Source organism: Gopherus evgoodei, chromosome 21 (genome assembly GCF_007399415.2).
Source record: "Gopherus evgoodei ecotype Sinaloan lineage chromosome 21, rGopEvg1_v1.p, whole genome shotgun sequence".
NCBI classification, from domain to species: Eukaryota; Metazoa; Chordata; order Testudines; family Testudinidae; genus Gopherus; species Gopherus evgoodei.
The window spans coordinates 11,667,604-11,694,619 of record NC_044342.1 but is presented as its reverse complement, the minus strand read 5'-3'; the positions used below and the strand labels follow the sequence as shown (position 1 = coordinate 11,694,619).

General features: G+C 50.3%; 1 protein-coding gene across 1 annotated transcript; it reads right to left on the bottom strand.

Annotated features, from left to right (window-relative positions):
* Positions 1-4,018: 4,018 nt before the first annotated feature.
* On the bottom strand, positions 4,019-4,468 carry LOC115638297 (ribonuclease-like). The gene has a single exon (XM_030539890.1). The coding sequence runs from the start codon at positions 4,466-4,468 to the stop codon at positions 4,019-4,021; it is 450 nt and encodes a 149-aa protein (XP_030395750.1).
* Positions 4,469-27,016: the final 22,548 nt, after the last annotated feature.

Below are 27,016 nucleotides of genomic sequence, written 5' to 3'. Positions count from 1 at the left end.
TCAAGAAAGATGTGGAGAAATTGGAGAGGGTCCAGAGAAGAGCAACAAGAATGATTAAAGGTCTTGAGAACATGACCTATGAAGGAAGGCTGAAGGAATTGGGTTTGTTTAGTTTGGAAAAGAGAAGACTGAGAGGGGACATGATAGCAGTTTTCAGGTATCTAAAAGGGTGTCATCAGGTGGAGGGAGAAAACTTGTTCACCTTAGCCTCCAATGATAGAATAAGAAGCAATGGGCTTAAACTGCAGCAAGGGAGATTTAGATTGGACATTAGGAAAAAGTTCCTAACTGTCAGAGTAGTTAAACACTGGAATAGATTGCCTAGGGAAGTTGTGGAATCTCCATCTCTGGAGATATTTAAGAGTAGGTTAGATAAATGTCTATTAGGGATTGTCTAGACAGTATTTGGTCCTGCCATGCGGGCAGGAAACTGGACTCGATGACCTCTCGAGGTCCCTTCCAGTCCTAGAGTCTATGAGTCTATGAGTCATGATCTACATTCCTCCTATTTGTATGCATGTATCATTTTTGTACTTGAAGTTAGGAATATTAGCTATATAGTTGCTTAATTTCTATTGAGAAAGGAATGTGCGAATTAAATGCCCAGTCAAGAACCACTTAAGCCAACAATGAATTCAAAGTTGACAATCCACATTGGAGTTTTCCCAGGAATGTGGCTTGGCTGGTAAGAAACTCAGTCATTCATGGACATGTGACTTGCCCATGTGACTTCAAAACTCCATCTTGGAGCTGGACTTTGCATAGGAGAGAGGAGGGGGACTCCACCCACAAGAGAAAGTCTATTTAAACCCCTGGGAGACTCCTCCAATTTGTCTTCAGCTGTCTAAAGAGAGAGCCTCTCTACCCCAAGGATACCTGAAAGAAACTGGAACAAAGGACAGTGACTGTGAGGGGTGTGAGTGATTGCTGGACCCAGACTAGAAGGAGACTAGTCTGTAAAAGGAAACTTAATGGGTGAAGATTTTATCTGTATTCAATTTTTATTACTGTACTTGACTTAGACTTTCATGTTTTATTTTATTTTGCTTGGTAATTCACTTTGTTCTGCCTGTTACCTCTTGGAACCACTTAAATCCTACTTTCTGTATTTAATAAAATCACTTTTACTTATTAATTAACCCAGAGTATGTATTAATGCTTGGGGGGAGGGAACAGCTGTGCATATCTTTCTATCAGTGTTATAGAGGGCGAACAATGTATGAGTGGATTTATTTGGGGTTTGAACCCCACTGGGAGTTGGACATCTGAGTGTTAAAGACCAGAACACTTCTGTGAGTTCCTTTCAGTTAAGTCTTCAGCTTGGGGGCATGTGGTTCAGACCTGGGTCTGGGTTTGCAGCAGGCTAATGGGTCTGTCTCAAACCAGGCCGGGCACTGATGTCCTAAGTCACTAGGGCAGGAAACCAGGAGCAGAAGTAGTTTTGGCACATCAGGTGGCAGCCCTAGGGGGTTTCTGTGATACAACCTGTCACACAAGGTATTCAAAGTGCGGGAGGGGACTGTGCTTTGAGGCAGGGGGTTGGGGTGAAGGAGGAGGTATGGGCTCTGGGCTGGGGCTTTGGGTTCTGGGGTGGGACTGGGTATAAGTGGCTTAGGGTGTGGGATGAGCTCTGGGCTGGGGCAGGAGGTTGGGCTGCAGGGGAGTGTGAGGGCTCCAGCAGGATGTGCAGGCTCTGGGGTGGTCCCAAGAATGAGGGGTTTGGGGTGCAGGAGGGGGCTCTGGGTTTGGTGGGGGCTCAGGGCTGAGGCAGGGGCTTGCGGCTCGGGGTTGGCTTACATCGGGTGGCTCCCAGTCAGCAGCATAGCAGGACTAAGGTATGCTCCCTGCCTCCATGCTGCGCCCCAGAAATGGCCAGCAGGTCTGGCTCCTAGGCGGGGAAGGGGTCAGGAGGCTCTGTGCATTGCTTTCATGTGCAGGCATTGCCCCCCTCCAGCTCCCATAGGCGTGGTTTACATCCAATGGGAGTGCAGAACTGGTGTTTGAGGCGGGGTTAGTGCCTGGAGCCCCATAGCCCCCACACCCCAGTAGCGGCAGGCTGTTTGTGAAGTTTTAGCCTCTCCTGGCCTCTTATACCTGTCACCATGCTGCCAAGGGTAAGGCCAGGTTTACAATGCAGTGGGGGCTCTGACAAGGCAAGTCCCCCAGCCCAGGGTGACAAGGCAGTGCGGCCATATCCTCCCTGTCTCCCCTTCAGTTTTCTGATTTTTTTCCCTCCCCGGAACATTCCCTGAGTGGGTGGGACTGATCTCCAGGAGCCATCACACACGCGATGCCATTGAGGGGAGCATAGGGCCTTCACAAACCAGCCTCAGTTTAAGACAGGGTCGTGCACGACAGCAGGGGACTAGGCTGCCCCAGGGAGATACACACTAACAGCGCTTGGCTGACATGATCGCAGCACGGATTGCTGAGCTGGGGATCCTCCAGGACCCAAGCGCTTCCCCCTATGAATATTCCCATCTCCATGCACTGTCACTGACTTCTATGTGAGCAAGACTGAGCCACGTCCCCATCTCTGCCTTGGTTTTCCACACCTGTGGGATGCAGGGGAAGATTCTGGCCCAGCCTTTGTAAAGGGCTTGGGGGCCGAGTGCTGTATCATGGCAAAGGGGCACTGCAGTGGTGATGGCTGCTCTACATGCCCTACTGTTCTTAGGAGCTGCAGAGTAGGGGCAGAGGCAGGAGAGTCCAACTCTACCTCCGTATTGCAAACCTGTCTGGGACAGAGCCCCATAAGTGGCTGTGCGGTCCGGGGACTCTTCCAGCCCCACGGAGACTTTGGCTGCAAGCAGCTGAGCCATTCACTGGCAAACCTCAGAGGAAACATATTTGTTCCTGGATTCCCCTCCCAGATAAGCACCCAGAGCCAGTCAGACCCTGCTGAGCTGGGTCAACATTGCAGCTGGCACCCTGCAAAAAAAGAGGTCCTGTACCCCATGCCCCGACTGCCACCGACCCGCCCAGCATGTGGCCACAGGGCAGGGCCTCTGGAAGGGAAAGGCCTCATATCCAATCCCCACCCCTTGAGCCAGCCAGTTCTGGGACCAGATCACAGTCAGTGCCCCCTAAAGAGGAAAAGGATTGCACTCCCCAGACCTCTCAGCCAGCTGGTCCCTCAAACCTAGGGCTGGATCGGAGCTGCTGCACCTTATCCCGTTCCCTGATCCCTCTGAGCAATCTAGCTGGATTTCTGACATGCTGCTAGGGTTAAATAAGGCTGGATAACCAGTGACTCTGCACCCAGCCTCCACAAACACTCTCCTCATTCTGCGTTTGCAGGAAAGTATTTTATTGCAAGAAGCAGGGAGAAAATTGAACTCAGTGACACCTTCCCCAGGGCTCAGCCTGAGACAACATCCACACAGCATCCAGTGGATCAGGGATGGGGAAGAGCTGTACAGTATAACAGGCAATAAGGGCAGCAGAGGCGGGATGGCAAAGTGGCAGCTGTACAGTATAATGGGCACTAGGGACAGCAGAGGGTGGGTTTGGGAAGGGGTGGCTATACTATATAATGAGCACTAGCGGCAGCAGGGAGTGGGAGATGGCAAAGGGGCGGCCATCAAGAGGTTTATGGGAATTTTGATCTATCTTGGGAGACTAAAATAGGGCACCCAAACCAAATCAGTCTGGGCTTCAGAGCTGCTTGGCATCTTCCACTCCTGGTGGCTCGGGCAGCCCCGCCCCAGTCCAGACCAGTTGTGTTTGGATCTTGCCCAATGGGGCAGGCGCTGGGCTGAGGCTGAGGGTCTCAGTGCCAGCCGGGGGGGCTGGGCAACCAGATTTTCACTTGTGTGGATGGGAATTGGAAATCCCCCTGCAGGCCCCAAGCTGCTGACCCATGGAATAGGGGGGAGAGGCTGAATGTCCCAGTGGAGACTCAGGGCAGGCACTGCCAAAGGGGCGTGGGGACAGGGCAGGAAAGCCCCCCACAAAAGAAGGCTGCTTATGAGTGAAAGAGGGGTGGGAGACAGCAGGGGAATCCCCTGCTCCCTGCTCATGGCAGATATGTTGGCTCCAAGTGCACAGGCAGCCGCCGGACACAGGCCACGCGGACTCTAGTGACTCTAGTTGCAGCTCTGTATCTACAACGCCCTGGCTGGGAACCAGGCAGCACCCGGCACGTGGTGACTCTGAATGATCTGTTGCTGTCGCGAAGGTTGCCTCTAACGGGTCTCCCTTCCCTGCCACAGATGTTTCGGAGCTGGCCGGTGGGGGCGTGGATGAAGGTGTTGGTGGGTTTGCATCGGGGGCGGGTCAGGCCCCGTCGCTGCATCAGGAGGTTGCAGTAGATCCTGTCATTGGGAGCTCCGGTCTTGGGGTACTCAACGTGTTGTCTCACAAACTGCTGGTAGCTTGCACCTTCGCTGAGCTGGGCCAAGGTGGCAGCCAGCAGGATGAGGGGCAGCAGGAGCATGAGGCAGGCTCCCCTTGGGGCCATGGCCATCTCTCTCACTAGTTTGACCTGCAGTGGAGATGGGGAAGGAGACGGATGAAGACAGCGCTGGCTGGGAATCTGCCTCCTCCATGGAAGCTCCAGGACCTGAACCCCAAACCTGCCATTATACCCTCACACCCCACTCTGCCACCCAGAAACCACCACAACTCATGATCCCATCCCACTCTATCCCCTTATTTCCCACCCCGCTCTTCCTCAAATATAGGAGAGTTATTATTTTTATCACATGGCACCTACATACCCTGCCAAAGACCTGGCCCCTGATCATGCCATGTGCTGCACAGGCTCCAGCTGAAATCAGGGCCTTCTCCCTCTAACCCATTATTCCCCACTCCCTTCCCAGAGATGGAGCGAGAACCCAGGAGTCCTGAGTCCCAGTCCACCTGCTTTAACTACTAGATCATGCTGCATCCCAGAAACAAGCCCTGCAGTTGCAGCCCCATGTGACACTGTTCTCTGCTCTCTCCAGGCTGATGGATTCCCCTGCAACTTACCCAAGTCCTTGTTCCTTCGCTGTCATCAAAGTGATGGATCCCAGCCTCTGCTGAGCTGAACCTCACCCTGATCCTCCTGCTCTTCTTGGTGCAGGTTATATAGCACTCAGCTGGGCATCGAGGGGGAGGGCAAATCCAGTAAACAATTGTGTCAGCAGGACTTCCTGATACCTGGCAATTAAAATGAGTGACATGGCAGGAAGAGCATGGCTGGGGAATAAATAGCACATGTCCTGCTAGACACCTGTGCTCCACAGAAACATCTCAGGGTGTGTCTTCCCAGCAAGCGAAGGTGTGATTGTAGCGTGGGTGGCCAAAGCTGTGCCAGCTTTAATCTAGCGAGTGCCAGACTGCCAGGACTTTGGGTACCAACTCTGGTTGGAACCCATGCTGAAGTCCAGGTCACGATGTCTCCACTTCCCTTTTAACCTGTATTAGCTAGATTAAAGCTAGTCTAGGAATGCTGACGTGTGCTACAAATACTCTTCATTTGCTGCAGACAGAGCCTGAGTCCTGACCCACTGGCACCTTCCGAATCCAGCCCTAGCCTAGAAACTCATAGCTCTGCCGGTTCCCCTCACTCCTGGCCTGCAGCCTCTGCTCTCCCAACTCTGGCCTCTTCCCATCTACCCACACAGAGCTCTGCTAATACCCCTTAATCTCAACTTGCAGTCCCCTACTGTCTCTCTGCCCTTGGCTCCCCATGGATTCATTCATGCTGGTGCCCTTCAATTCTGACCAGCAGCCCAACCACCCTCCCCTCTGCAGGTAGCTCTGGACCTTAATGAGGAACTATAAAAATGGCTTCTTCTCATCTGATTAGCAGGCCCTCATGTCTCCGAAAGCACAGCGGAAAGAGAGCAGGAGGCAGAGGTCTGCACCTAAATGCCCAGAGGGCTGAGATTTTCTTAGGCACGTAAAGAATTTGGAGGCCATGAGAACTAGTGGGAAACTGGGCATCTAAATCCCTTTGGCGATTTGAAGGTGGCGGTCACAGGACACATAGCCCTGGGGCTGTCGGGCTTTCAGAACATGAAGAGAGGAGATTAGCAGGCTCCCAGTAGATCAAACTCAGACTTAAGGGCAGGGTGTGATGACGCAACATGCACATCCACGTACGGTAGCCACTCACGCATTCCCAGAATCTCAGAAACAGTGGTACTTCTGGGAACAGGGTGACCCCACTCCCACCGGCGTGACCTAGCAGACATGGTGTGCATGAGGTCATGCCATACGGAGGATGCAATTTCAAAGAGCACACCACTCCACCCCTGTGAGTGCCAGGTCATGATGGCCGTGGCAGAATGGCGCATTTTTCAAAAAGGTGCTCCCTATCCAACAGTGGACAAAAGCACATTCCACTGTGTCTGGGGACAAAACACCTAAAAAGAGGTGTGTCTGGTTCAAAACCAGATGTATGGCCAACCTGCAGCTAAGTGATTCTTTCCCTTCAGGATAAGAACCATTCTCTGAAGGAAGAAGAACCCTCTCTTGGATGTCATTGGGTGTCTGCCCTATTTGTGAAGGGAAGAAATGTGCGCTTGAAATTTTAATAATGAAAGAAGGAGAGAGAGAGATGAGGAAGTACACGATGTGAGAGACAGAGAGAGAGAGAGAGATTGACATAAGAGTGTTGTAATTTTTTTCTCTTGGGACCAAAGCCAGGTTCGGAGTTTTCAAAGGGAACAGGTTGGGTTGGGCAGGGTTGGAGTTTTGGCATGCTCACCATAGGCTGTGGGCAAGGGAAGGAAGATGGTATGTGGAAAGAGATACTTGGAGGAATGCATGCTGAAAACACACAAGACACAAACACAAAGGGCACAACATTGGAGACAGACAAGGCTCTAACTGATCCAAGCCAGATGTACTTGCCTTACACAATCTTTTCCCAACATCAGTCCCACCACCACATGGGTAAGTGTTGGGAAGGGGATGATATACTGTATAATGGGCACTAGTGGTAGCAAAGGTGGGTAGACACACCCTGAGATGTTTTGGAGGATCCCATATGTCTGGCAGGACACTTGCTGTCTATTCCACACTCTTGCCCTGCCTGCTGGGCCACTACTTTTAATTGCAAGATATCGGGAAATTGTCCTTACCCAATAGTTTATTGGATTTTCCCGCCCACTCCTCCCCCTCCGTATTTGGCTGGAGGATCTGACCAAGGTTCAACTCTGCAGAGGCTGGGATCCATCACTCTGATGGCAGCAAAGGAACAAGGAGTTGGGTGAGTCGCAGGAGATTCCACCAGCTGGAAGAGAGCAGAGAACAGGGTCACATGGGGCTGCAACTGCAGAGTTTGTTTCTGGGAGGCAGCATGATCCAGCTGCTATAGCAGAGAAGCTCAAAGCCAGGACTCATGGGTTCTATCTCCACCTTGGCGTGGGGAGCAGTGGGACAGAGGACAGGGTGTAGGGGCTGGTGTCAGTGGGGTTCAGTGCAACATGTCACACAGTGGGGTGGGAATAATCATAGAATCATAAATTTGGGAGGGATCTCGAGAGGTCATCTAGTCCAGTCCCCTGCACTCAAGGCAGGACTAAGTACTATATAGACTATCCCTAACAGATGTTTGTCTAACTTGCTTTTAAAAATCTCCAATGATGGAGACTCCGCAACCTCCCTAGGCAATTTATTCCAGTGTTTAACCACCCTGACAGTTAGGAAGTTTTTCCTAATGTCCAACCTAAACCTCCCTTGCTGCAGTTTAAGCCCATTGCCTCCTGTCCTATCCTCAGAGGTTAAGGAGAACAATTTTCTCCCTCCTCCTTGTTACAAGGAGGGGGCTGGGCTTTAGGGGGAGAGTGGGGTGGGAGAGGGAAGGGGCTTTGGTCCCAGCAGGTTCCATGGAAGGAGACAATCCCCATCCCCTGCTATCTCCATCCATCTCCCCCTTGTGTCCCTGCTGCAGGTCGATCCAGTGACAGACACAGCCATGGCTCTGCAAGACCCGCCCATCCCACATTCCTGCTGCCCCTCGTCCTGCTGCCAACCTGCCTGGCTCTAACACTCAGGCAGGGCTGGAACCGGCTGAACAACATATTCCAGAAACAGTGCATGAACTTCCCCAAGACCTCCACCACCAATGACCACACCTATTGCAACAGAATGATGTGGATCCAGGTAATGTACTAGAAATACAGCAACACCTTCATCCACGCATCGAACAAGGATATTAACAAAGTCTGCACGACAGATGGGGTATCCAATGGGCCCTACCAGTCCGTAAGCATGAATTCCATCAACACCACCATTTGCACATTTCACCCCTGGAGCATCTCTTACACCAGGATCAGTGCAGTCCAAAGAATTGTCATCTCCTGCTGGAATGATCTCCCTTTTTTCTATGTGAAGCATATATAGGCCCCAGCACTAAGCATAGAGGACAGGCAGGGGACCCTATTACTTCCTCCAATCCTGCTCCAGCTCCTCACCTCCCTCTGAACACAAGTCAAATTGTATAGATGTTTCCACCCTCTGCTGCCCCTACTTCCCATTATACAGCATAAACACCCCTTCCCTGCCCACACCCTCTGTCACCCCTTGTGCCCATTATAAAGTATAGCAAATCTTCTCCCCCAGTCCCTGATAGCAGACTGGTCTATCCAGGCCTTTTCAGCTCCTGTAGCCAGCCAGGAACTTCTCTTGGTCCCCCAGTCCCTATAAGCAAACTGCACTCACTCCGGCCCTGTAGCTCCTTTTATATGAGCCTGCTGGTTTTCAGTGACATTCTCTGTTTTCAAGCCCAGTCTCAACCTTTCACCCCAGTCTTGGGAACAGAACCCAGTTGTCCTGACTCCCACATCTGGCCCTACTTTAACCCACTAGACCCCACTTCTCATCAAGTGCTTGGCATTAAGCCTAGGAGTCCCGAGTCTTCATGCGCCCTTTTCTAACCCAGTGGAAACCGCTTCTCTCCCAGGGTCAGTATAAGGGAGGCCATCCAGAGAACTGTGCACAAGTGAACATCTTGCACCTGCCTATGCTGGACCAGGCCAGCAGCCATGATGGATTCCCAAGCTAGATGGACCCACGGTCTAGTCCCTTCTGGCAACTCCAATTCCCACCAACCACCTGTCCCACTGCTGGGAACCTGCCTGATCTCCCACCTCCCTTGGCCTGCGGTCCCCCCGCTCCCCACCTCACCAGCTGCCGGAATCCCTCCCCAGTGCCCACACACACACTCCTGCAGCCTGCACTCCCCCTTCCTCCCCTCCCCTCCCCTCCCCCTGATGCCCATCTCCTGCTGCTGATCAGGACAAGTGGCCTATGAGCTGGGTTCTATTCCCAGCTTTGGCACTGACCGCAGAAACCCCCCGGGCCACAGCGTGATGGGTTCGGTTACAGAAACCCTCTTGGGACTGTAACCTGATGTGCTGAGATTACCTCTGAGTCTGTTTTCCACTGCCAGCTTGGGACTCCAGAATCCTGCCTTGCTGAGCCAGACGTGCTAGTCTGCTGCAATATAGACCCAGGTCTGGTCCACGCCCCCAAAGCTGCAGACTTTAACCAAAACTGCTCAGCATGTCACCTGTCTCCAGCACTGAGACACCCAGCTCCCAATGAGATCCAAACCCCAAATAAATCCATTTTACTCTGTATAAAGCTTATACAGGGTTAACTCATAAATTGTCCGCCCTCTATAACACTGATAGAGAGATATGCACAGCTATTTTCTCCCCCAGGTATTAATCACTTACTCTGGGTTAATTAACACACAAAAGCAATTTTATTAAATATAAAAAGTAGGATTTAAGTGGTTTCACGTAATAACAGACAGAACAAAGTAAGTTACCAAGCAAAATAAAACAAAAAATGCAAGTCTAAGTCTAATATATTTAAGAAACTGAATACAGGTAAATCTCACCCTCAGAGATGTTCCAGTAAGCTTCTTTCACAGACTAGACTCCTTCTTAGTCTGGGCCCAATCCTTTCCCCTGGTATAGACCTTGTTAGTTTCAGATCAAGTGGTAACTAGGGGATTTCTCATGACTGGCAGCCTCCTTTGTTCTGCTCCACTCCCTTTTATATCTTTGGCACAAGGTGGGAATCCTTTGTCTCTCTCTGGGTTCCTACCCCTCCTTCTAAATGGAAAAGCACCAGGTGTAAGTTGGATTCCAGTAACAGGTGACATGGTCACATGTCCTGTGAGACCTCTCAAGCCTTCATTCTTTCTGGCCTGACTCAGAGGAACACAGGAAGGCGTACAAGTAAACAGCCATTTACAAACAATTGTCCTGGTCAATGAAAGCCATCAAGGTTCTAAACCACCATTAATGGCCCACAATTTACATAATTACAATAGGCCCTCAGAGTTATATTTCATATTTCTAGTTTCAGATACAAGAGTGATACATTCATACACATAGGATGACCACACTCAGTAGATTATAAACTTTGTAATGATACCTTACAAGAGACCTTTTGCATGAAGCATATTCCAGTTACATTATATTCACTTTCCAAGCATATTTTCGGAAATAATATGGAGTGCAATGTCACACACAGAACCTGCTGGAAACTGGAATGCTTTTCCGGGGCTTGGGGGGCTTCCCCGGCAGGTATCCCGAGGGCTAAGAGACTCACAATCCGTGCACCCCCTCGCAGCCGGGTGCTTCTCCCCACTCCAGCCCTGTTGACTGGGCGGCCAGGCCACTGTGGGCCCTTGGCACTTGTGACCTGCTCCTCCAGTCAGGTCACTCACAGCTCTTGTCCCTTTCAGGGTAGTCAAGAGTCCAGCCGAGCCACAGGGAAACCCCATATCTGGTGGCCTCAGTGCCAAGGAGGTCCCCATCTGGAGCTTGTCTTTGGTGTCCCTGGCAGCCTTCTCTTCTCCTCCAGGTATGGGGAGAGCTAGGGGGACCCAGACCTTTCCTCCAAGCTCCTGCCACTTTCCTGCCCCTGCCTGTCAGGGTCTTCCCCTGGTCTCTGACCCTCTGTTCCCATCCTGTCCTCACAGCTTCTTCCAAACTGGCTATGGAGGAGCTTCTGCCAAGCTGCTCCCAGTCCCCGCCGGGAGTCACTGAGCTGCATTTCACACAATCCTTCCGTCTCCACCCCACCACCCACCATAGTGGGAGCTGAAGTTGGGGTTCAGGCGGACACGTTGCCACATGCACAACAGAGTGATCCCTGGGCAGAGACGAGCAACACATAGCCTGTGACTGTTCACCAGGGGAAGCAAGACAAACCAGGTGTGTCCTCCTGGTGACGAAGCCCAGGTATATTTCACCTCCATGCAGGACCGGTGCAACCATCAGGCAAACTAGGCGGTTGCCTAGGGCACCAAGATTTGAGGGCGCCAAAAAGCGCTGCCCAAAATGCCTGGGATGCTCACCTGGTGCTGCGGCTTTAATCAGCTCCGGCGGGCTGGGAAGTGATGTCATTCCTCCTTCGGCTGCTGGGGGCACTGCGCTGCTCCCTGCTGCTCTGGCTCTGCCCCAGGGCCCCTGCCCCTGCTCCTGCTCAGCCCCACCCCGCCCCCAATCCCCTGAGCTCTAAACCGGCGGGGGGAAGTGCAGATACCCGGCCCCAGCCGCACCACCGGGGAGCACTGGGGGGTGATTCCCCCTGGCCTTCAACGCCAGCCCCGCCCCACCGAGGCCTGCCCCTCCACGGAAGCCTGGGGCGCCCCGGCCCCCCCGAGGAGCCTCCCACCACGGGGGATGGGCGTGGTGCCCCAGACCTCCGCAGAGGGGTGGTGTAGGGCCCCAGAATATCTAGGGATGGCCCTGGTACCTGCCCCCAGCCAGCCCCTGCTGCACCCCCTGCCCTGCCCCCAGCCAGCCCCTGATGCATGCCCCACCCTGCCCGCAGCCAGCCCCTGATGCACCATCTGCCCTGCCCCCAGCCAGCCCCTGATGCACCACCTGCCCCTGCCTCCAGCCAGCCCCTGCTGCACCCCCTGCCCTGCCCGCAGCCAGCCTCCGCTGCACCCCCTGCCCTGCCCGCAGCCAGTCCCACACCCTCTGTCTCCAGCCAACCCCTGCCACATCCCCTTCTCTGCCTCCAGCCAGCCCTGCACCCCCTTTATTTTCATTAAATATGTAGACTAAATAATGAAATTCACAAATTTTCAAGGCGAACATGTGTTAATTCTAATGAACAATGTCATATTATGCTGTATTGATTTTCAAAAGTTTATAATCGAGGCTCTGGTGGGGAGGGGTGGGGATGGAGGGCGCAAGGTGGAAGTTTTGCCTGGGGCGCAAAGTAGCCTTGCACTGGCCCTGCCTCCATGCAGCTGGCCAAGGTCAGCCCGATGCATCCACCTAGGGTTCGCGTCACCTAGCTACACAGAGCTAAAGTGCAGCACCTTGCTCCCGGAGGCCGTCCCATAGGGAGAACAATGGTGAGTCTCTGTGTGGCTGAGGGCGGCTGCCTTCTGTAGAGTGCGTGAGAGTGACTGTGTGTGTGTGTTTGTGTGTGTGTGTATCTGCCCCTTGTCACCCAGCCACAAGTCCGTGGACAAACAATCAGCCTTGCAGCCCAGCCCAGACTGGGGTGTTTGCCAGGGAGAGCCCTGGCTGGGAGCCTAGGGGAAATCACTGCAAAATATCACCCAGTCCGCGTCTCTCTTTCCCTCTGCCTCTCTCTCGACAGTTGGCTTCATCTCTCAGCGCTTAACTCCCTGACCTTAGAAACCAACCCTTGTGATGCTTACATCTCACCAGGGTGTTGCCTGCTCTTTCAGATGGGCAGGGGGAGTTTTGTACCAGGGAACATCTGAGAATTTAACCCCAGGATTCCCAGCCCCCACCCGCAGCCAGTCTCTCGTTACGTTCTGTGCATGAGCCTAATTTGAATTCTGCCTCGCGGCTCCACTCTCCTTCTTGCCCCACCTTCCCCCCGACTCCCAGCCCTGTCCCCAATCCTAGGAAGTGCAAAGAGCTTGTGGGGGTGTGGCAGCATACCGGGGTATCAATGATTGCGAGGTCACAGCAAGATGCTGTGCCCTGGGATGTCAGGATAGAATGGGGCTGCTCCTTCTGGGGAATGTGGGCAGAAATGGTACCAGCCATGTGTGTGTGTGCGTGTGTGTCCACATGTCCCTGCTGTCCTCAGTGGGAGAGGATGAGTCCTGTTGAGGTTTAGGTGGCTGTGGGGGCAATGAATTGGCATATGTAAGCATACAGGTTTGTGTTTGGTTCACCACGTGTCTGTATGTGTATATATGCACCCCGCAACGCCTGGTCACACAGGGGATTAACTCCATACCAGTCTGATCCCCCTTCCATCATGTGCTGTCCCCACGGCCCCTCTCACTGCCAGCGTGCTTCTTCTTCGGGACTTAGCCCTCCAGCCTGGCCACTCTTTGTGTTCCCCCGCACCCCCTCCCAGGGGTATCACAGTGCCAATGGATCAGCTGTCCTCATGTCACTCTGGACAGGCTTCCAATCCCTGGTCAGATCTGGTGCCACTTTCCCAGCGGCTGGTAGGGGAACCCAAGCCCACCCACTGCTCCCAGTTCCAGCCTAGTTACCCCTCTCTCCAGCAATTACGGTCTGCTCCAGCTCAGACTCTGTTTCTGTTTCCCTGGGCACATTCCCATCTCTGTGCTCTATCTTCTGGCTCCCTCCTCCCTGGGTTTTCCAGCCCAAACTTCCTCCTCCCAGGGAGTGACTGCAGACTACTTCCCCTGCAACCCCCTTCTGTTCTCAGCTTACTGGCTTTGTACCAGCCTGGCCTGCACCTGCTCTGTGGCGCTTGCTTAGCCAGCCTGGCTCTCCCCCAGGAGCAGCCTAGCAGGTTAATTAGACCTGTCATAAACAGATTGTTAAGGGTTAATGTCTCTTCTACCTGTAAAGGGTTACAAGCAGGGAACTGGATACCTGACCAAAAGACCAATCAGAAGACAAGATACTTTTAAATCTGGGTGGAGGGAAGTTTTGTGTGTGTTCTTTGTCCGTTGTGTGTTCTCTCGGAGGGTTTGAGAGAGACCAAACATTACTACAGGCTCTCTAAGTTTCTTTTCAAATAGTAAGTAAACAGGAGGTTTAGGCTTTTTGATTGTTTTACTCTATTTGCAATTGTGGATCTGGCTGGTTAACTTTTATATGTGTAGTTGCTGGGAATATTTTGATTGGTATTGGTACTGGGGGGAAAGTCTGTAAGCTATAGGACCCTGTAATATTTACATCTTGAAGTTACAGAGATAATTCTTTACTTTTTCCTTTCTTTTATTAAAAGATTTCTTTTTAGAGAACCTGATTGTTGTTTTTTTTCTGGTTTCCCTTGTTTTATTCCAGGGGACTGGGATATTCACCAGGACGGGTGGGGGAGAAGGGAAGGGGGGAGAGATAGAATCTCTCTCTCTTTTCCTTGAATCTGTTTGCCTCTTTGTGGAAGGGAAGGGAGATGCTTCTCTGTATGGTGATTTAAGAGGTTTGATCAGTATCTCTCAGGATAGCCCAGGGAGGGAAATTCTGGGAGGGGAAAAGGTGGGGGAATGGTTTATTTCTCCTTGTTTTAAGAACTCAAGGGATCTGGGTTCTTGGGGTTCCCAGGGAAGGTTGGGGAGGTCAGAGTGCCCAAAACACTATATTTTTGGGTGGTGGCAGTGCTATCAGATCTAAGCTGGTAATTAAGCTTAGAGGATTCAGGTGCTAGAATCTCATCTTCTGAACTCTAAGCTTCAGATCTGAGAGGGAATGCTATGATATAGTTGGCAGGTGAGTGGGACAGATAAAAATCCAAAAGCCAGTAAGATTATTAATTTGCTTCTCTGCTAGCTGGTTATAAGCAGAAGGAAGGGGTTTATTTTTTTTAAACTGCAACCAGATAATTTTTTTTCCTTTTCTTCCTTGCTCCCTTCTAGCTGTGCATAGGGAGGGCTATTAAGGTTTAATGACGGTCGTTTGTTAAACAAAGTAGCCTTAAGTGGTTAGCAATGCACTCCAGCCAGGACACATTTGTAAATGTAAGAGAGTTTTCTTTTGCTTTTTAACTCTTTCGGGAGAGGCTAGTAAGTTAAAAAGGACTCTGTTGCTAAGCAACCCCAGGAAGCCAACAGAGAACCAGCATTTCAGGCAGTAAACACCAGAGGGTGCCTCAGCACAAGAAAGCAGGAAACATGACTTCCAGGACAAAAGTGGATGGAGAGGAACAAATCGAAGAGGCAGACCACAGGCGAGACATGGAAAAAAAACTACAAGAGATGGAGCTGAGAGAAAGAGAAAGCGAGGCGGCCCACAAAAGTTAACAAGAAGACAGAGAGGCAGCCTATAAAAGACAGCAAGCAGCCAAAGATGCAAATCACCAAAGACAGCTGGAACTCCAGAGGGAGACCTACCAGCAGGCCCTGGAATTAGAAAAGGCTAGGCAACAGAACACAGCCAATCCTAACAACCCTTCACCAATAATTGTTCCACAGCACAAGAAATTTCCCACCTACAAGGCAGGTGATGACATTGAGGCCATCTTAGAAAATTTTGAAAGAGCCTGCCTTGGGTACAGCATCTTTGAAGACCAGTACATGGTAGAATTGAGGCCACTGCTCAGTGGACCCTTAGCAGAGGTGGCGGCTGAAATGCCTAAGGAGAAAATGAATGATTATAAACTTTTTCAAACCAAAGCCAGATACAGAATGGGGAAAAAATCTGAACATGCCCGTTGGCGGGTCAGAAACCAAAAATGGAAACCAGATGTGTCATTCCCCCGACACGCCTACCACATTGCAAAAAATTATGAAGCCTGGATATCAGGAACAAAGGTTTACAATATGGAGAGCTGCATCCCCTGATCCAAATGGAGCAGTTCTTAGATGGTATTACTGAGGAAATAGAGAGGTACATCCTAGATGGGAAACCCAAAACGGTAATCGAGGCAGTGGAGATTGGAGCCAAATGGATGGAAGTGGCAGAAAAGAAAAAAGCTACTGTCAAGGGGAACGAATACACCAGAGGGCACACCGACAATAAACCCTACAACCGAGGGCAGCCAAAGACCCCATCTACAACCCAAGGAAAGCCACAGACGCCCTATTCTTCCACCTCACCAGTCTCCATTAACCCACCTCGACCAAGTGACCAGTCAGCTGGAAGATGCTTTAAGTGTAATGAACTGGGACATATAAAGGCCACCTGCCCAAAGAACCCCAACCGAGTGGAGTTCATTACACCACCATCACACCAAAGATCCCCAGGCCCATATGCCTCTCAAATACCCTTGGAGCGAAGGGAAATTTTGAGAGTGGGCGGAAAGAAGGTTACTGCGTGGAGAGACACAGGGGGCACAAGTGTCAGCTATCCACCAATCCTTCGTTGACCCCAAATTCATCAACCCAAAGGCCAAAGTTACAATTTACCCCTTCATGTCACAAGCTGTAGACTTGCCTACAGCTCAACTGCCTGTCCAGTACAAAGGCTGGTCAGGAATGTGGACTTTTGCAGGCTATGACAATTATCCTATCCCCATGCTACTGGGAGAAGACTTGGCCAACCAGGTGAAGTGGGCCAAGCGAGTGGGAATGGTTACATGTAGCCAAACCAGGCAAGCTTCCAGACCTATTCCTGTTCCTGAGCCATCCACAGAGGCCCCGTCTGTGTTACCAGAGACCCAGGCGGAGGTAGTGGATCCAGATTCCATGCCAAACACTGAAACAGCCACAGCACCTCCCGTCCCAGGCCCGGAACTGGAACAGCAACCAACACCAGCAATTGCAACCCCATCTTCAAACTCAACGCCAGAGGGCGCCAGCGAGCCAAAACTGGCAGAAGCAACAGACAGCCATACCCAAAAGGCTCAGCCAGAGCCTGAAATAACCTCAGGTGCACCAGCGGAGAGCGGTACACCAGCAACGGAAACAACCCCATCAACTACATCACTTCCAGAGGGACCAAGCCCAAGTCCACAGTCTGAGGAAGAACTGGTGACCCCAGCCTCAAGAGAACAGTTCCAGACTGAGCAGGAAGCAGATGACAGCCTTCAGAAAGCTTGGGCGGCGGCACGGAGCACCCCACCGCCTCTCAGCTCTTCTAATCGATCCCGGTTTGTTATAGACCATGGACTTTTATACAAGGAAATTCTTTCTGGTGGACACCGGGAAGAATGGCAGCCTCAAAAACAGTTGGTGGTTCCAACTAAGTACCCGGGGAAGCTCTTAAGCTTAGCCCATGATCATCCCAGTGGCCATGCTGGGGTGAACAGAACCAAAGACAGGTTGGGGAAGTCCTTCCACTGGGAGGGGATGGGCAAGGATGTTGCCAAGTATGTCCGGTCTTGTGAGGTATGCCAAAGAGTGGGAAAGCCTCAAGACCAGGTCAAGGCCCCTCTCCAGCCACTCCCCATAATTGAGGTCCCATTTCAGCGAGTAGCTGTGGATATTCTGGGCCCTTTCCCAAAAAAGACGCCCAGAGGAAAGCAGTACGTACTGACTTTAGTGGACTTTGCTACCCGATGGCCGGAAGCAGTAGCTCTAGGCAACACCAGGGCTAAAGCTGTGTGCCTGGCCCTAACAGACATTTTTGCCAGGGTAGTTTGGCCCTCCGACATCCTTACAGATTCAGGATCTAATTTCCTGGCTGGAACCATGAAAGAATTGTGGGACACTCATGGAGTGAAACACTTGGTTGCCACCCCGTACCACCATCAAACCAATGGCCTGGTGGAAAGATTCAATGGAACTTTGGGGGCCATGATACGTAAATTCATCAATGAACACTCCAATCATTGGGACCTAGTGTTGCAGCAGTTGCTGTTTGCCTACAGGGCTATACCACATCCCAGTTTAGGGTTTTCACCGTTTGAACTTGTGTATAGCCACAATGTTAAGGGGCCATTACAGTTGGTAAACCAGCAATGGGAGGGGTTTACGCCTTCTCCAGGGACTAACATTCTGGACTTTGAAAGCCACCTACAAAACACCTCTGACACTCTTTAGCCCTTGCTAAAGAAAACCTAAAGGATGCTCAAAAAGAGCAAAAAGCCTGGTATGACAGACATACCAGAGAGCGTTCCTTCAAGGTAGGAGACCAGGTTATGGTCTTGAAGGCGCAACAGGCCCATAAGATGGAAGCATCATGGGAAGGGCCATTCACGGTCCAAGAGTGCCTGGGAACTGTAAAGTACTTCATAGCATTTCCCAATTCCTCACTAAAGCCTAAAGTGTACCATGTTAATTCTCTCAAGCCTTTCTATTCCAGAGACTTACAGGTTTGTCAGTTTACAGTCTAGGGAGATGAGGCTGAGTGGCCTGACAGTGTCTACTACGACGGGAAAAAAGACGGTGGCATGGAAGAGGTGAACCTCTCAACCATCCTGGAACGTCTGCAGCGGCGACAAATCAAGGAGCTGTGCACTAGCTTCGCCCCATTGTTCTCAGCCACCCCAGGACGGACTGAACGGGCATACCACTCCATTGATACAGGTAATGCTCACCCAATCAGAACCCCACTCTACCGGGTGTCTCCTCATGCCCAAGCTGCTATAGAACGGGAGATCCAGAACATGCTACAGATGGGTATAATCCGCTCATCTACCAGTGCATGGGCATCTCCAGTGGTTCTGGTACCCAAACCAGATGGGGAAATACGCTTTTGCGTGGACTACCATAAGCTAAATGCGGTAACTCGTCCGGACAACTATCCAATGCCACGTACCGATGAGCTATTGGAGAAGCTGGGACGTGCCCAGTTCATCTCTACCATAGACTTAACCAAGGGGTACTGGCAAGTACCGCTAGATGAACCTGCCAAGGAGAGGTCAGCATTCGTCACCCATGCGGGGGTGTATGAATTCAATGTCCTTCCTTTCGGCCTTCTAAATGCACCCGCCACCTTCCAGAGGCTGGTAGATGGTCTACTAGCTGGACTGGGAGAATTTGCAGTTGCCTACCTCGATGATGTGGCCATTTTTTCAGACTCCTGGCCCGAACACCTACTACACCTGGAAAAGGTCTTTGAGCGCATCAGGCAGGCTGGACTAACTGTTAAGGCCAAAAAGTGTCAAATAGGCCAAAACAGAGTGACTTACCTGGGACACCAGGTGGGTCGAGGAACCATAAACACCCTACAGGCCAAGGTGGATGCTATCCAAAAGTGGCCTGTCCCAAAGTCAAAGAAACAGGTCCAATCCTTCTTAGGCTTGGCCGGGTGCTACAGGCGATTTGTACCACACTACAGCCAAATCGCTGCCCCACTGACCAACCTGACCAAAAAGACCCAGCCGAATGCAGTCAAGTAGACTAATGAGTGTCAGAAGGCCTTTACCCAGCTTAAGGCGACGCTCATGTCGGACCCTGTGCTAAGGGCCCCGGACTTTGACAAACCATTCCTAGTAACCACGGATGCATCTGAGCGTGGTATAGGAGCAGTTCTCATGCAGGAAGGACCGGATCACAACTTCTACCCTGTTGTGTTTCTCAGCAAGAAACTGTCTGAGAGGGAAAACCACTGGTCAGTCAGTGAAAAGGAATGCTACGCCATTATATAGGCCCTGGAAAAGCTACGTCCATACGTTTGGGGACGGCGGTTCCAGCTACAAACCGACCATGCTGCGCTAAAGTGGCTTCATACTGCCAAGTGGAACAACAAAAAAATGCTTTGATGGAGTTTAGCTCTCCAAGATTTTGATTTTGAAATTCAACACATTTCAGGAGCTTCTAACAAAGTAGCTGATGCACTCTCTCCTGAAAGTTTCCCAGAATCCAGTAGTTAAAAAGTGTTCTTAACATGTAGAAGTCTGTTAGTTATATACTTAGTAGTATATGTAAAGGTGCATGTGTTGTATTAATCTGTTTATTTTAGAGTTCTAGGAAGAAATCGCCACCAGTGAGGTTCCCCACTGTCTGCGATTTGGGGGGCATGTCATAAACAGATTGTTAAGGGTTAATGTCTCTGCTACCTGTAAAGGGTTACAAGCAGGGAACTGGATACCTGACCAAAAGACCAATCAGAAGACAAGATACTTTTAAATTTGGGGGGAGGGAAGTTTTGTGTGTGTTCTTTGTCCGTTGTGTGTTTTTCTCTCGGAGGGTCTGAGAGAGACCAGACATTACTACAGGCTCTCTAAGTTTCTTTTCAAATAGTAAGTAAACAGGAGGTTTAGGCTTTTTGATTGTTTTACTCTATTTGCAATTGTGGATCTGGCTGGTTAACTTTTATATGTGTAGTTGCTGGGAATATTTTGATAGGTATTGGTACTGGTGTCATAAACAGATAGCTAAGGGTTAATGTCTCTTTCACCTGAAGCACCTGACCAGAGGACCAATCAGGAAACCAGATTTTTTCAACTTTGGGTGGAGGGAATTTTGTGTCTGAGGTCTTTGTTGTCTGTCTGCCTGCTTTTCTCTGAGCTTTGGAGAAGTAGTTTCTGCTTTCTAATCTTCTGTTTATAAGTGTAAGGACAAAGAGATCAGATAGTAAGTTATATGGTTTCTTTTCTTTGGTATTTGCATGAATATAAGTGCTGGAGTGCTTTGATTTGTATTCTTTTTGAATAAGGCTGTTTATTCATATTTCTTTTAAGCAATTAACCCTGTATTTTGTCAGCTTAATACAGAGAGACCATTTGTATGTATTTTTCTTTCTTTTTTATATAAAGCTTTCTTTTAAGACCTGGTGGAGTTTTTCTTTACTTCAGGGAATTGGTGGGAGGAAGAAATCAGGGGGAGATCTGTGTGTGTTGGATTTGCTAGCCTGATTTTACATTCCCTCTGGGTGAAGAGGAAAGTGCTTTTGTTTCCAGGACTGGGAACGGAGAGGGGGAGTCACTGTTTGGATTCCCAGAGCTTGTATCTGTGTATCTCTCCAGGAGCACCTGGAGGGGGGAAGGGAAAAAGGATTATTTCCCTTTGTTGTGAGACTCAAGGGATTTGGGTCTTGGGGTCCCCAGGGAAGGTTTTCCAGGGGGACCAGAGTGCCCCAAAACACTCTAATTTTTTGGGTGGTGGCAGCAAGTACCAGGTCCAAGCTGGTAACTAAGCTTGGAGGTTTTCATGCTAACCCCCATATTTTGGACGCTAAGGTCCAAATCTGGGACTAAAGGTGTGACATGGTGTGCAGCGGTTACAGGATAGACAAAATCCAGAAGCCAGTAGGAATATTATATTTTGCTTTTCTCTGCTAAGGGCTTTTTAGCAGAGAGAAACAGTTTGGTTTTAAAAGGGAACCAGAGAGAATTTTTTTTGCTGCTCTCTCTGGCAGTTTGTGGCTTGCATAATAAGCAAGAAGCCATTAAGAGGCTGTTAAGGGTCTTTTGTCACACAATAGCTCTCCCATTGAGAGTCATTACCAGCACTATATACATGCAAATAAAGTGGTTTTTCAGGTTTACTTAACATTGAAGATTAGCTAAAAGCATTGTTGCTAGGCAGACTCCAGGAGGCAACAGAGCCTGCAGTTCAGAAGAGAAACACCGGAGGGCACCCCAACACAAGAAAACAGGAATCATGAGTTCTAAGGCAAAAATTGAGGCCGAAGAGCAATTCAATGAGGCTGAACACAGGCGACAACTGGAGCTGAAAGAAAAGGAAGAAAGCATCAAACTGGCAGCCTACCAAAGAGAACAGGCAGCCAAAGAGGCAGCACACAAAAGAAAACTTGAAGAAGAAGAGGTGGCCCGCCGAAGGAAACAAGCAGAAGAAGAGTTGGCCCACAGAAGGAAGCAAGAAGAAGAAGAGGCGGCCCACCACCGAGACATGGAAAAACAACAAAAAAAATGGAAAAACAACAAAAAGAAATGGAAAAACAACAAAAAGAAAATGAAGAGAAGGAAAAACAGAGAAAACATTAACTGGACTTGGCAAAAACATGAGCCAGCCAACCCTAACAACCCGGCGCCCATTATTGCTCCACAGCACAGGAAATTTCCCACCTACAAGGCAGGTGATGACACCGAGGCCTTCTTGGAAAATTTTGAAAGAGCCTGTCTTGGGTACAGCATCCCCGAAGACCAGTACATGGTAGAATTGAGGTCACAGCTCAGTGGACCTTTAGCAGAGGTGGCAGCTGAAATGCCTAAGCTGCAAATGAACGACTATAAACTTTTTCAAACCAAGGCCAGATACAGGATGGGGATAACCCCAGATCATGCCCGTCGGCGCTTCAGAACCCAAAAGTGGAAACCAGATGTGTCATTTCCCAAACATGCCTACTACGTTGCAAAAAACTATGAGGCCTGGTTAACAGGAAACAACATTCAAACCTTGGAAGAACTTAACCTCCTCATACAAATGGAGCAGTTCTTGGATGGTGTTCCTGAAGACATCACACGGTACATACAAGATAGAAATCCCAAAGATATCGCTGAGGCGGGGGAGATTGGAGCCAAATGGATGGAACTGGCAGAAAGCAAGAAAGCTACTGTCAAGGGGAACGATTACCCCAGGGGGCACACAGACCATAAACCCTACAACCGAGGACAGCCAAAGACCCCACATACCACCCAAGTAAAGCCACAGACACCTTACTCTTCCACCTCACCAGTCTCCAGTAACTCACCTCGGCCCAGTGACCCATCAGATGGAAGATGCTTTAAGTGTAATGAACTGGGACATATCAAGGCCAACTGTCCAAAGAACACCATGCGAGTGCAATTCATTACACCACCATCACACCAAAGATCCTCAGGCCCAGATGCCTCTCAAATACCCTTGGAGCGAAGGGAAAATTTGAGAGTGGGCGGAAAGAAGGTTACTGCGTGGAGAGACACGGGGGCACAAGTGTCAGCTATCCACCAATCCTTCGTTGACCCCAAATTCATCAACCCAAAGGCCAAAGTTACAATTTACCCCTTCATGTCACAAGCTGTAGACTTGCCTACCGCTGAACTGCCTGTCCAGTACAAAGGCTGGTCAGGAATGTGGACTTTTGCAGTCTATGACAATTATCCTATCCCCATGCTACTGGGGGAAGACTTGGCCAACCAGGTGAGGCGGGCCAAGAGAGTGGGAATGGTTACACGTAGCCAAACCAGGCAAGCTTCCAGACCCATTCCTGTTCCTGAGCCGTCCACAGACGCCCCGTCTGTGTTACCAGAGACCCAGACAGAGGTAGTGGACCCGGATTCCATGCCTACCACTGAAACAGCCACAGCACCTCCAGTCCCAGGCCCGGAACTGGAACAGCAACCAGCAAGTGCAACCACATCTTCAACCTCAACGCCAGAGGGCGCCAGCGAGCCAGAACTGGCAGAAGCAAAACACAGCCATACCCAAAAGGCTCAGCCAGAGCCTGAAATACCCTCAGGTGCACCAGCGGAGAGCGGTACACCAGCAACGGAAACAACCCCATCACCTACATCGCTTCCAGAGGGACCAAGCCCAAGTCCACAGTCTGAGGAAGAACTGGTGACCCCAGCCTCAAGGGAACAGTTCCAGGCTGAGCAGGAAGCAGATGACAGCCTTCAGAAAGCGTGGGCGGCGGCACGGAGCACCCCACCGCCTCTCAGCTCTTCTAATCGATCCCGGTTTGTTATAGACCAAGGACTTTTATACAAGGAAATTCTTTCTGGTGGACACCGGGAAGAATGGCAGCCGCAAAAACAGTTGGTGGTTCCAACTAAGTACCCGGGGAAGCTCTTAAGCTTAGCCCATGATCATCCCAGTGGCCATGCTGGGGTGAACCGAACCAAGGACCGGTTGGGGAAGTCCTTCCACTGGGAGGGGATGGGCAAGGATGTTGCCAAGTATGTCCGGTCTTGTGAGGTATGCCAAAGAGTGGGTAAGCCTCAAGACCAGGTCAAGGCCCCTCTCCAGCCACTCCCCATAATTGAGGTCCCATTTCAGCGAGTAGCTGTGGATATTCTGGGCCCTTTCCCAAAAAAGACGCCCAGAGGAAAGCAGTATGTACTGACTTTAGTGGACTTTGCTACCCGATAGCCAGAAGCAGTAGCTCTAGGCAACACCAGGGCTAACACTGCGTGCCTGGCCCTAACAGACATCTTTGCCAGGGTAGGTTGGCCCTCCGACATCCTTACAGATTCAGGGTCTAATTTCCTGGCAGGGACCATGGAAAAACTGTGGGAAACTCATGGGGTGAATCACTTGGTTGCCACCCGTACCACCATCAAACCAATGGCCTGGTGGAAAGGTTCAATGGAACTTTGGGGGCCATGATACGAAAATTCATCAACGAATTCTCCAATAATTGGGACCTAGTGTTGCAGCAGTTGCTGTTTGCCTACAGGGCTGTACCACATCCCAGTTTAGGGTTTTCACCATTTGAACTTGTGTATGGTCACGAGGTTAAGGGGCCATTACAGTTGGTGAAGCAGCAATGGGAGGGGTTTACGCCTTCTCCAGGAACTAACATTCTGGACTTTGTAAGCAACCTACAAAGCACCCTCCAACACTCTTTAGCCCTTGCTAAAGAGAACCTAAAGGATGCTCAAGAAGAGCAAAAGGCCTGGTATGACAGACATGCCAGAGAACGTTCCTTCAAGGTAGGAGACCAGGTTATGGTCTTAAAGGCGCAACAGGCCCATAAAATGGAAGCATCATGGGAAGGGCCATTCACGGTCCAAGAGCGCCTGGGAGCTGTGAACTACCTCATAGCATTTCCCAATTCCTCACTAAAGCCTAAAGTGTACCATGTTAATTCTCTCAAGCCTTTCTATTCCAGAGACTTACAGGTTTGTCAGTTTACAGTCCAGGGAGATGATGCTGAGTGGCCTGACGGTGTCTACTACGACGGGAAAAAAGACGGTGGCGTGGAAGAGGTGAACCTCTCAACCACCCTGGAACGTCTGCAGCGGCAACAAATTAAGGAGCTGTGCACTAGCTTCGCCCCATTGTTCTCAGCCACCCCAGGACGGACTGAACGGGCATACCACTCCATTGATACAGGTAATGCTCACCCAATCAGAACCCCACCCTACCGAGTGTCTCCTCATGCCCAAGCTGCTATAAAACGGGAGATCCAGAACATGCTACAGATGGGTATAATCCGCCCATCGACCAGTGCATGGGCATCTCCAGTGGTTCTGGTACCCAAACCAGATGGGGAAATACGCTTTTGCGTGGACTACCGTAAGCTAAATGCTGTAACTCGTCTGGACAACTATCCAATGCCACGCACTGATGAGCTATTGGAAAAGTTGGGACGTGCCCAGTTCATCTCTACAATAGACTTAACCAAGGGGTACTGGCAAGTACCGCTAGATGAACCTGCCAAGGAGAGGTCAGCATTCGTCACCCATGCGGGGGTGTATGAATTCAATGTCCTTCCTTTCGGCCTTCGAAATGCACCCGCCACCTTCCAGAGGCTGGTAGATGGTCTACTAGCTGGACTGGGAGAATTTGCAGTTGCCTACCTCGATGATGTGGCCATTTTTTCAGACTCCTGGCCCGAACACCTACTACACCTGGAAAAGGTCTTTGAGCGCATCAGGCAGGCAGGACTAACTGTTAAGGCCAAAAAGTGTCAAATAGGCCAAAACAGAGTGACTTACCTGGGGCACCAGGTGGGTCGAGGAACCATAAACCCCCTACAGGCCAAGGTGGATGCTATCCAAAAGTGGCCTGTCCCAAGGTCAAAGAAACAGGTCCAATCCTTCTTAGGCTTGGCCGGATACTACAGGCGATTTGTACCACACTACAGCCAAATCGCTGCCCCATTGACCGACCTGACCAAAAAGACCCAGCCAAATGCAGTTAAGTGGACTGATGAGTGTCAAAAGGCATTTACCCAACTTAAGGCAACACTCATGTCTGACCCTGTGCTCAGGGCCCCGGACTTTGACAAGCCATTCCTAGTAACCACAGATGCATCTAAGCGTGGTATAGGAGCAGTGCTCATGCAGGAAGCAACAGATCACAACTTCCATCCTGTCGTGTTTCTCAGCAAGAAACTGTCTGAGAGGGAAAGTCACTGGTCAGTCAGTGAAAAGGAATGCTATGCCATTGTGTACGCCCTGGAAAACCTACGCCCATATGTTTGGGGACGGCGGTTCCAACTACAAACTGACCATGCTGCACTAAAGTGGCTTCATACTGCGAAGGGGAACAACAAGAAACTTCTTCGTTGGAGTTTAGCTCTCCAAGATTTTGATTTTAAAATTCAACACATCACAGGAGCTTCTAACAAAGTTGCTGATGCACTCTCCCGTTCACCTGAAACACCTGACCAGAGAACCAATCAGAAAACCGGATTTTTTCAACTTTGGGTGGAGGGAATTGTGTGTCTGAGTCTTTTGTCTGCCTGCCTGCTTCCTCTGAGCTTTGGAGAAGTAGTTCTATTTTCTAATCTTCTGTTTCTAAGTGTAAGGACAAAGAGATCAGATAGTAAGTTCTATGGTTTCTTTTCTTTGGTATTTGCATGAATATAAGTGCTGGAGTGCTTTGATTTGTATTCTTTTTGAATAAGGCTGTTTATTCAATATTCTTTTAAGCAATCGACCCTGTGTTATATCATCTTAATACAGAGAGAACATTTGTATGTATTTTTCTTTCTTTTTTATATAAAGCTTTCTTTTAAGACCTGTTGGAGTTTTCTTTACTTCAGGGAAATTGAGTCTGTACTCCCCAGGGAATTGGTGGGAGGAAGAAATCAAGGGGAGATCTGTGTGTTGGATTGCTAGCCGGACTTTGCATTCCCTCTGGGGGAATAGGAAAGTACTTTTTGTTTTCAGGATTGGGAACAGAGAGGGGGAGTCTCTCTGTGTAGTTTTACAGAGCTTGTGTCTGTGTATCTCTCCAGGAGCACCTGGAGGGGGGAAGGGAAAAAGGATTATTTCCCTTTGTTGTGAGACTCAAGGGATTTGGGTCTTGGGGTCCCCAGGGAAGGTTTTTCAGAGGGACCAGAGTGCCCCAAAACACTCTAATTTTTTGGGTGGTGGCAGCAGGTACCAGGTCCAAGCTGGTAACTAAGCTTGGAGGTTTTCATGCTAACCCCCATATTTTGGACGCTAAGGTCCAAATCTGGGACTAAGGTTATAACACCCCCACTTTGCAGTCAGACGTGACTCTCAGCCAGCCAGTAAAACAGAGGTTTATTCGATGACAGGGACAGGGTCTAAAACAGAGCTTGTAGATACAGCGAACCGGACCCCTCGGCTGGGTCCATTCTGGGGGGCAGTGAGCCAGATCCTCAGGTCTGCCCTC

Bases quoted from the DNA above. Each gene is read 5' to 3' on its own strand.
- LOC115638297 (XM_030539890.1), bottom strand. From the start codon at position 4,468: ATGGCCATGGCCCCAAGGGGAGCCTGCCTCATGCTCCTGCTGCCCCTC.